We start from the raw sequence: 12,132 nt of genomic DNA on the forward strand, positions 1-12,132 counted from the left end.
ATTATAATGAAGTGTCTGCTTGCTTCAGAAATATATATCTAAACACTAGCTTTCGCATGTACAACAGTCTTCATGAAATGGTCAAAATTACCCAGTAAAGCGTGAAGAACCTATGAAAAAATCAGTAATTTTTAAATGTAATAATTTTTAATATGAAGTATGTTCACATATTAAAAATATAGAATAACATGAACATTATTACAAGATACCAATTTACTTGTATTAGTTTTACATCACAGGTTGAAATTGGTTTTAAGGTTTTTCCAGCCCTTGTCATATAATCGGGTTTTTTTTTAAGTAAAGAACCGCCTTCTTGTATAAATTGGTTAAATATTGTGTTTATAGTTATAGTGTCTCAATTGATTACAAAACCATTTTCAGTTCTTTCAATATTCAAATACTTTTGAGCATGTGTCTAGATCACAATGTGCTCCAACTCCTAAAAAAGGATTTGCTGCTTTTATATCCATCTTATACGACTGCACTTTCACCTTTACATTAAATTTTTTTCCCTCTTTTAACTTAAGGAAATCTTTATTTTTTAAGTCTTTAATGTCAGAATTAAAGGCAGACAATGATTGAAGAGTTTCTCTTGATTCTTTTCCCATTTGAAGACTCAGCACTTTGTGACTAAGTGGGGCATTTTGTGACTTTTGCAACCATATTAACAAAGCTGCTTCTGTTTCAAGTGAAAATGGACAAAACATTGTCAGTATGATATTGCTAGTGTTTACATTATCTTTTTAATTAAATATTTTATGGCTTCCACCACCATCAAATCAAAACTTTATTTTCATTAGTATATTTTCAATGTTTATATCTGAAAAAATGTTCTCCAATATCCTTTGCATCGTCAGTTTAGTAGCCTGTAATAGACTGAAGTAAACACAAGATAATTTCAAGTTTTTCAAGTTCAAGATAATTCATAATAATTAGTGTTACTTCAGATTGTTTTCTTCTGAGATGTTTCTAACTAGGCAATATATTAAAACCAGCAGTTAAAAAAGTTTTTTTTTTTGGTTTGTATATGAATGCCTACTAAGAGCACTAAATGTTTCTATTGGAAACTTATTGAAAGAGTTATTCTTTAACATACTTTTGTGCAAATGTCAATTCATCGAAGCTAAGTGCCTTAGCAAATACCAGTATAACCTGTTATATTTGCAGAAATAGTTTTTAGTTATTTATTTTCCTCAGCAATGAAAATTTCAAATAAGTCAAATTCAGCGAGCTTCATTGTTATTAAACTAAAGATATAAATATTTTTGTTAATTCATTATATAATAACTTTTTAAACAAAATTATTTAAACTTAAAATAATATAATTCAAAATATAGACAATTTTATGTGATAAGTAAAAAGAATATGTCATTACTTTATACATGAAAAAGTCTTCAGTTTTGATTTTAACTCTTGCAATTTGTTTGTTTGAAAACAGATTTAAATGCTGCAATATTTTTTTTTATTAATGGTTGTATTAACAAGATTAAATTTGGTCAAAAATAAAAGTTCAATAGAAATAAGGGCAGGAGTGGGGGGAGGGTTTGGAGGTGTTAGTCAAAAATTGGTCTTAATACTATTTTATATTTTAGACATAGACTTTTACTGAAAACATCTTCCCATTATAAAAATATGTACAAAATAATGTAAAACTATTTGCATTAATATCTTTTAATATATTTTACAAAAATTTAAACTATAGGGGTAGGGTCATTCTTTTACATTTTTTCTTTAAAAGTGCTAATTTGGCACAATTTAGTTAAAAATTCTTATTCCTCTTTGTTATAGGAATTTAACATTCATATTTCCATAAATTGCAGTCTAATATTGCTTCTACATACAATATTCACATTAGCACTACTTATATAGTGACATTTTTATAATGCCAAAAATGACTTTTATGTATCATTTATACCTATTATATATCTTTTGCAATGAATTTACATTATTCAAACTAGTATATTTCCTGATCAAATCATCCTTTTGAATTTTTTTTTTTTTTAATGAACTGGAAATTTATTTGGCTTTTGTTTTTTTAAATTTATTTTAGTAACATTGATTTTTGAGCCATGTCCATTGTTTGGCCCATTGTGTGTAGGTGAAGAAATCACTCAAGTGTTGGCCTGCTCTTGTTTCCTGTCCAAAATTGTTCTAAACAATTTGCAGATTCTTTGTGGTACCCAAGAATCACTTATGTTGATGATTGTCTTGTACAGTTAGCATATTTGATTTGCTTGGAATGAAATAACCTGTCTTAATTAATTTTTCAGACAGAGCAAGCACACAAGATTTCAATTTTCACTGTGAACCTTTTTTTTAATTTGGGATTGTAGCATTTCACTAAATCCAACTAAATCAAACTATCCCTTTACAAAATTTTACCTGAATTTATATTGAATAAAAGTCCATTAACCTACAAATATTTTATTAACTACAAATGAATAAAATCAAGAAAATAATTACTTAAATTACAAGGAAATATTTCTTACATAGTTTTTTCCTTTAAATGAAATAATTATTTAAATTAATGACATTTGTCATACTTATTGACAATTTAGAAGAGAGTTTATTTTGATGACTCATACCTACAAAAGATTTTTACTGGACTATTCTCTCTTTTATACAATTTTTCTCCCTTTCATAAGATTTTTTTTTTCCCTTTCATAAGATTTTTATTCTCCCTTTCATAAGATTTTCCATTTAAAGTTAAATTAAGACAAATATGAGAGAGAAAATTTTTTCTTGAGCATTTTGCAATAAATTTTATATGTGAACATCAGTGATTTTTGATCCAGCTTTTCCCAAAAATGTTGTTATTCGCTTGCCAATGATTAGATGTCGTGCTAAGTGTTAATTATTTAACAATAAAAACATTTTGAGTGGATTGACAAAAACATTTTAAATGTCATTACACGGAGACCTAAATGTTATTATAAATTTTAAAGAGTAAATAGCGCTTTGTATTTGAAATTTATGTGTTTGTTTTGAATCACATTCTACAAGCCACTGGGGAGCATTTAGTGTTTTGTATTAAAAATAATGACTTTTATGTTTGCTTTAAATCACATTTAATTAAAAAAATCATAATTTAATTTTTACATTTTTCTTTATTATAGGTGGCTTCTATAGTCAAATTATACACATAAATAGCTTTGTGGGCATTGATATATTTTTATTTTGAATAAATAATTATCCTAATATAATAAAATATATACACAAGGAATTTTTTTGATTTTAACTTTTTCCTCGGAAATTATGGTAATTTTTCCATTGATGTTTAATATTGATTCTAAAATTACATGCAATCGTTTTGTATAATTATTATTATCGCACTGATAATTAATAACTCTGTAAATAGTTTATTATATTATGGAAAGATTCCTGCAGGCAGACACAAACTATACACAGACAGGCAGGCCTAACTATAATTATGAGTCTGCCTGGAGTCTTGGATTTCTATTTTCTATTTTTCTATTAGTAAAATAAGAAAAAACTGTGCTGCTTAGCTGCCATTACCAATAGCAATATTACCTACCAATAAAATTTCCTATGATAATGACCTAAATTTAGAACACTAAATATTAATGATAATAAAAATAATATATTTTATCCTTACTTTAGAACAAACTGTAAAAAAAATGTCAACTGTTTCTCTCAATTGGGCGAAAAGTTTTGGTTTAGTGATATTAAAGGTTTGTGATAGAAATCCACACACACACACACGCACACACACACTCACACACACACTTATTTCTTACTAATAATAAATGTAAAAAAAAAATAATTGAGTAATGAAAATGTCTGCAACAACATAGTTACAATTTAAGTTGAAAAATCGAAACATGTCATTAAGTAAAAAAAAAAGAAGAAGCAATTTGATAAGATAAAGTTTAAGTTTAAAGTAAATAAAGTTTTTTTCTTTTCAATTACTAATTTAAACTATTTTGAAATAATGATCTTTAATAATGAGAGCAACTCAAACCTTTTCAACTTTTCCCTGCAAATCCGTAATCTTTAAACATAATAATCACTTTTATTATCCAGATCACTAGATGAATTATGACTTTAAATATCCAGATCACTAGATAAATAATCACTTCTAATATCCAGATCACTAAATGAATAATGACTTTTAACATCCAGATCACTAGATGAATAAAATGCTTCTAATATCCAGATCACTAGATGAGTAATGACTTTTAATATCCAGACACGAGATAAATAATCACTTCTAAAATCCAGATCACTAGATAAATCCTCCTAAAAAATCAACAGTTCCATTAGCAATATTTTATTTTGAATATCTTTTTTGTAAACCAGAAATAAGTCTCATGAAAATTTTTTGTCATTGCAAAACTAATAATAAGATATTTCAAAAATAATCATTGACTGCTGTCAAACCTGATTCAATTGCATCATAGTATTTTGATTACGACAAATTAATTTTTATGGTTGTTGTCCAGTTAAGAAAAAGCTTGTATCTGCAAGAATTTTAAAATAGCCTTCACAAAGCCCAGATCTCAATCCTATCAAGCATCTTTGGACATATAGCGGCAAACAATTAGTTAGAAGAAAATCAATCAACTAAGACCATTTTATATGCTTTGATTTAAGAAGTTTGGTATAACATTCCTCAGGATGTTCTCATTAATTTATTTAACTTGATGCCTCTTTGCTGTGTTGCTGTTTTAAAGGTAAATAAATATGCCACTAAATAGTAACTGTCTTATTAAAAATATTTTATTAAAAAATTGTAGTTTTGTAAATTTTAGTACATTTTCAGGTTTTTTTGAAATAAATATTAATTAAAATATAATTGTTTCTTGACTTTAGCATGGGAAAAAAAAAATTAAATTGTTTTTAATTAACTTGGTAAAATTTCAGCTTGTTTGAGAAAATTTTTGAAAAGTTATGTGTTAAAAACTAAAAAGTTAATGTTTCTAAACTTCTGCATGCTACTGAAGTTTATTTAGGAAAAAACAGGTGTTAAAATTATTAATAATATGACACTCTCAAAAGCCAATACTGAGCTTTTACACTAGGAATCTTATTTAGGATTTTTGCATACCAATTTACACATAAAAATGTAAGCAACTAGTTGACTTGAGATAGTAAGAGACGAAGTTCTGTTAAGTTATTTTTTTCTCTATGTGCTAATGGAATTGAATCAGGTAAAAAAAATTAATCTAATTCTATCAACTTTAAATGAAGGTTCTTGGCTAACTAAACTACTGGTTACGAGTTTTTTAGTTGCAGCTCTTAGTAATTCAGCTACAAAGTATTTTAAATTGGTTTTCTTTTTATTCCAAATACATGGTTTTTGGTTGTGGAATTTTATAAAAGTAATCAATATGTGAAACCCTTCTTAATTAATATAAGCGAAACCATTTCAATTTTTAAAATTTTTTATGTGTTATATTAAAATGTCATTCACTGGTATAAAATTTCTTAAGCTTATAACTTATAGAAAAAAACTTTTTGTTTGTAGTTGTTTTTAATTCCTGTAATGGAAAACTGTAATTAACATAATATATCTTATTTTATTTGTAGAATTTTATTCTCATTTTATTTATGTAACTTTTTAGTATTTTTCAGAAGTTTTTTGAACATCTATACTATATCTAACTATTCATACACTATACATACACTATTACATCTATACTATATCTAACTATTCATACACTATACATACACTATTACATCTATACTATATCTAACTATTCATACACTATACATACACTATTACATCTATACTATATCTAACTATTCATACACTATACATACACTATTACATCTATACTATATCTAACTATTCATACACTATACATACACTATTACATCTATACTATATCTAACTATTCTTCACTGATCATTTAGTTCCAATCTCGATCTGTGACAGGTATTCACTATTACATCTATACTATATCTAACTATTCTTCACTGATCATTTAGTTCCAATCTCGATCTGTGACAGGTATTCACTATTACATCTATACTATATCTAACTATTCTTCACTGATCATTTAGTTCCAATCTCGATCTGTGACAGGTATTCACTATTACATCTATACTATATCTAACTATTCTTCACTGATCATTTAGTTCCAATCTCGATCTGTGACAGGTATTCACTATTACATCTATACTATATCTAACTATTCTTCACTGATCATTTAGTTCCAATCTCGATCTGTGACAGGTATTCACAAAGTTCTTGCAACAAAAAAAATTTAAATTAAATAAAGGCAGAATATAAAGAAGCTCTAAAAAAAAAATTGTTTGACTTAACAAATTCGTGAATACAAAGAATACAAGGAAGCTCTGAAAAAATGGTTTAAAAGATTTTGATTTAAAATACTAATGATAAAGAATCATCTAAAAGAAATGTCATCTGGTCCAACCAATCGTATAATAAAGTTGTTTCGACAAAAATAGCAAAAACTTTCTTATAATAAACACTTCCCATCATCCAATCCATTTCATAAACTGTTCAATCATAACACAGTAAAGTTACAGCTGTACCAGCAATGTAGTACAAATTATAAAAAAATCTGTTTTTTTTTAATTAATCCAACATTGGCTTTTGTTTGCAATCATAAACTAAATAAAATCTCCTTAAGTAATGGAAACTGTAAAAAAAAGAATGTAATTTTAAATGCATTGCACCACAAACAGAACTGACAAAATGTATATTGTTCAATATAAGGAAAGTGGGAATAGAGATCAAACCATAAACAATTATTTGAGAACTCACAAATGCATCTATGCTCCTAAAATATTTAAAGGATAAAAGATGAAAATAAAAAGTTATATCACTTTCAATACCATCTCATAAGTTTGACCAAAACTTTTAATACCATCTTCTAAGTTTGGTCACTATATACATTTCAATCAAAACATGGCAATATTACAAATTTAACTTTCCAAAAACACATCACAATATCACAAATTTAACTTTCAAAAAACACATCACAATATCACAAAACATCAAAAATTATGAAAACTAGTTTTCTAACTTTATAATAAAATTATGAAACAAAATTGTCTGATTCAATTAAAAAATTTTTTTTTAAATTGAAAACTTTGATAAAAAAAAGTTTATTAAAAAGCAAAAAGTTATTTCTATCAACCATATTTATTTCCAAAATTTACTTTCAGAGTTTGCTTATTTAAAGTTTTAATAATACTCATGATTTTGAAGTGTTTATAGGCAAACAAATTATTTCAGTGTGGTGCAATTAATTTTTTTGTAATGCCCTCACGAGAACAAATTTCTTTTAGATAACCACAAACTATAAAACTAGAGTTTTCTCTTATGCATAAACATTGTTTTTTTAACACAGAAATTTTTTTGGAAGAAAAAATCATATTTATACCTGATATATTGTATGTTTTATATTTTTGAACATTTTAATTTTTTTGTAATTTTATTTATTCGAATCTAAAAATTTTAAAAATGTACTCTAATAAAGTTTTATGTCAATTATTAGAAACTTATTGGGTAAGCCCAATTGATAGTGAGTCAGAAAGAAGAATAAAGGTATGCATTCATGTTTTTCTTTTCATTTTTATCTTTTAAAGTTCAAGAAATTAGGAGGCAAATAACAAGAAATTTAAAGAAAAATTTTCTTGAACTTATGTAGTATTATACTACAAAGGTACTAATATTAAATATTTATTTTATTATAATATGTTTTTAATTTACTTAATGCAGCAATGGACTTGAATAGGTATTATTTAATAATTTTGTCTTATTTTTATATATAGGGAAATCATGTAGGATTAAAAAATCTTGGAGCCACTTGTTATGTTAACACAATTTTGCAGGTTGATTTTGATTTTTAAAAATGCCATTATTTTTATGTTTTTTCAAAATTTCAAGAATACCAGAGATTACCTTGAGCCTAAAATCTGTATAATATTATTTACAGAACGCAAAGGTTTTGCAGCCTGTCTGGAATGTTTTTTTCTTGGGTACTACACTTTATAAGCTTTGTGAAAAGTTTTCTTGTTCTTAAATAAACCTGTGTGTGTTGTATTATTATTCTTTTAAAGGAGCCATAAAATCTAATAACTCTGGGATAGTACACATAGGTCATTATAAAACTTCACTAATAAAAAAAAAAAAAAATTTAATTAAATTATAAGATAAAACTATTTTTTTAACACAACTAAGATTTCAAGCAAATAGGACTTCATTTGAAAAAAAAATTCAAAATATATTTTTCTCAGATAACTTGGACAATCCTTCAAACATTTTAAACTGTATATATATTTTTAATAAAATATATTAAATGTTTAAATATATTTTTATTTTATCTAAAGCTTTTAAATTAGAGTTTTCTTGTTTCCTTGGTTACTTTCACCTTCTTATTGTTTAGTTTTTTTGCATTATGGCTTAAGAGTATCAACTGTTCTCAATTACAAATTCTTACTATTTAAAATGTTAATTTTTTGAATTTATATTTAATTTATGATTTTATTTCATTTCAGCTTTCATTTCATAATAAAGCATTTCGTTCTGCAATATATCAATGGAAATTTTCTGATGGTTTTGTACCTAAGTTGATAGGTATAATTTTTTTCTTGTTATATTTTTGAAAGTTCTGCAATTTTATTAAAAATACCTAGAAGATTACTGTACCAAGATTGTTTTTTTTTTGACATTCAAAAATGGATTTTAGCCAAGCTGGCTCTTAAAATAATTAAATCAAGTGTTTAGAAAATTAGGTAAAAACAAATAAAACTGGCTCATAATACATCTTACTTATATATCAGATATTTTCTTACACTACTAACAGTACAAGATGTATTTTACATAAATAATCTAATGACACTTTTTGTTATCAACTATTTATTTTTAATAAATGATTGATAATAATTGTTTTACTTAAATGTGGATAAATTTCATTGCAGTTTAATTTTCTGTTACAGTATGCATGATAAATTTCTGGACTGATTCTGACTGATTCTAAAAACTCAAAAGGGCTCGATTTATGACCATAACCAGTGACAAGAAGTTTTGATGAAAGTTTTGATCCCAGGTGGATCAAGGCGGATATAGACCTTGCGGATATAGACCTTCAGGGCATTGATGCTGTTATGGGGGTGTTCACAGGTCTTGAACTGTACATATGCACATATAGAGTAGTCCAATGAGTTTGTGTTTGAGAACTGGGCAGCCGTATATATATATATAAATCAGAAATCCAGGAGGTTTTTAATGATGCACTACTGAGTCTTTTTTGCCCTATAATGGTGCACCATCCTGTTGAAAGGCTACTTTTTCATCATAAGTATAGCTTGAATCAACCCAAGGCTTCACATTGTCATTAAAAACATCTATATAAACTTCAATGTTAATTCAAGAGTCAATGAATACTGCTGGTATTTCTGAGGCCAGATGCTCAGTCTGGAACGTAAACCATCTTCTGAGACTTCTTATGGAGTCTTGTCTGAAATGTACCAATCAGTTCAAGTATTTGAGATTAAATCCACTGTAAAAATCTTTTTATCCAAAAGCAGTAAAATTGATTCACCTTTCTTCAAAATAATAAGTATTTTCTTGGTTTTTTCATGTATTTTAGTTTTCAGGCTCTCAGTAAGTAGGTGTCTTTGTCCTAGCTCTGGGCATGCCCTTGAAATCCTTCCTCACAATGGCTCATATTGTAGAGTTATATTATGTTCCTAGGCCATTTTTCTCATTGACTGGGTTTCTCCAATTCCGTTTTCTTATGGTGATTATGCAACTTCCAACTGTTTTATTATGTCTGGGGGTGGAACCTAGATAATGATTATTTCAAAATTCAGAGCAGAGATCTTATTAATTGTTATGACTTTTTGTTTGCTTTGATGATTGAGGCATAGATTTCTAAGTTTAATTATATCATTTGAGTCATAGATGTCTAAAAAATAAAAAATAATGGCACCAAAGTTAGTTTGGAAATTCGTCACTATGATTCATGTGTTATGTTTATTCAAAATACAAAAACCTCATTTTGTGGCTGAAAATTATGGTTGTAGTTTGTGTGGTAATTAAAATAATCTAGGACTTAATTAAAGTAAAAGTTATGGTAAAACTTCTTTTCTAATCATAAATATCATTTTGGGCTGAAATTTTTATGTTACCAAAGACTTTTTTTATTTTTTGTATTGTATTCTGGTAAAAGGTTTTATTTTTTAATTTTTTTTTTTAATTTTAAAATTTTTGTGTGGATAATGGTAGAAGGAGCATTTAATGGTAAATCTTTAATGATAATCTTCTTAGATATAATAAAAATTACTGCAAAACTAACTTACTGTAAAAACCTGTTTTGCAAATTTTCAGTTTCCTTATAATTAATCTAAAAAAAGTTTTTGAGTAAAAACTATTCACTAAAATTTAACACAAAAAATGAAAATCTGCAGATTTTGTGATATTTTAAAAGTCAAACATTTAATTTATCACAACCTTTGACTAATCAATCAAATTAGAAAATAACAATTAAGTGAATTTTTATTTTTTTAAATTTTTTTAAGTTATTTACAACAATTTTAAGAGGAATAAAAAACATATAACAAAAAGACCTTTTTGAAAAAGAAATGATCAATTTTAGTAATTTTATATGTTTTAAATCCACATTATTTATAAATCGTACAAAATTAAAGATTTAAAAAAAGTAGGCATAAAATATACCAAACTCAGCAAACTTGAAATTAGGAAGTACAAAAGTGTCTATTTCATAATGAAATTTTTTTCTATTTGTCAAAAATAAGGCAAAATTTATCGATAGACCTTTTCTATAAATTTAATATTTATATCTCAACAACCCGAATATAGATATTTTAAAGTTTTTTTTTTTTTTAAATCTTCACTTTTAAGTGGCTGCAAGCAACCACTATAAGAGTTGAAAGTTACTAGAAGAGAAAAGATAAATTTTATAAAGCAAGATAACGATTAACAGACAAAGTAAAAGACTTCAAGTTATATGAATCATAAAAAAAAAAAAAGTAGGGAGTGAATTCCAAAGAACTGATGTTTGAGGAAAAAATAGTAATGTATAGTATTTTATGCAAGGACGGATTAGAGATTTATTATATAAAGAATAGAATCCGGAGTAAAAGAGTGGCAAGTAAGATAAAGAGATGCAACCTTAGCAGATTCTAATTTTGCAATGGATTTGATATATGGTTTCCAAGAATGATCTGAATTAAGGATTAATCCTAAAAGATGAAAGGTAAATGACTCATTGAGTACATTACTGTTCATAAATATAGGAAATTCTAGAATATAAAAGTAGATATTATTATAGCAATGAGTTCTTTCATTGCTGATTTAGAAAATAAAACGGACGCTAATTTCTTTTCAGTGTTTTTCATGTGAACTTAAACATGATAAACTTGTTGCTGATGATAAAAAAGGAATCTATAAATACCAGTATTTCAACTTGGACAAGAGATATTAATTTTTGCTAAATATAACTCACAATTTTATCAAGGATTAGCTTGTTAATGGAACTGTTTGTAGATAATTGTAAAAGAAGAGCCGAAAAGTATAAAGCTCTTGGCTATTGCTTTTTTAAAAAAAATTATGTAAAACGTATGTGTCAAAGCAAATGTAAAAGCACCCATAAATTTGTTTGTTATGATGTATAATGTTGCAGTCTACAAAACGTAAACAGTACGAAGTTTTTACACACTTGTGGCAATCTACTGGTGAAGGATTTTATGCTAAATGCAATTGTAAAGCTGGTGGAGGGTGCTTTTTTAAGCATGTTGCTGCATCATTATACCAATTAGTTGACTATAAAGAGTAAGACATTAAACTGGTTCCAGACATTAAACTGGTCTCAGACATTAAACTTGTTCCAGAAACCAAAACATGTACTGATGTTTTACAGGTATTGCATGTTCAAGGTGAATGAACCAACTCTGAAGCAATTTTATTTTTAAACTTAATTTTTGAAAAACTTGATGCTAAAACAGACAAAAATAAAACTCGAGGAAGACCTTTAATTTCAGGAACCTGTAAATATTGTTTTGAAACTTTGTATGCAGTTCAAAAAATGTTTGCTGTTATAATTTTCTCACCCATTAAGGACTTTAAAATATTGTTTGAAAGAGTCTCTTTTATAGCTTCTTTTGCTATCTTAA

General features: G+C 26.4%; 1 protein-coding gene across 3 annotated transcripts in view; it reads left to right on the forward strand.

Moving 5' to 3' along the window:
• The window catches only part of LOC100197103 (ubiquitin carboxyl-terminal hydrolase 48), an 89,922-nt gene that overhangs the window by 5,043 nt on the left and 72,747 nt on the right, over nt 1-12,132 (forward strand). For all 3 annotated transcript variants that reach the window (XM_065799798.1, XM_065799797.1, XM_065799796.1), the window contains 4 exons: nt 3,622-3,692; nt 7,491-7,540; nt 7,768-7,827; nt 8,494-8,572. In XM_065799798.1, coding sequence (XP_065655870.1) covers nt 3,622-3,692; nt 7,491-7,540; nt 7,768-7,827; nt 8,494-8,572 — 260 coding nt within the window. The remainder of the gene's footprint in view (nt 1-3,621; nt 3,693-7,490; nt 7,541-7,767; nt 7,828-8,493; nt 8,573-12,132) is intronic.

This window comes from Hydra vulgaris, chromosome 06, assembly GCF_038396675.1.
Source record: "Hydra vulgaris chromosome 06, alternate assembly HydraT2T_AEP".
Classification (NCBI taxonomy): domain Eukaryota; kingdom Metazoa; phylum Cnidaria; class Hydrozoa; order Anthoathecata; family Hydridae; genus Hydra; species Hydra vulgaris.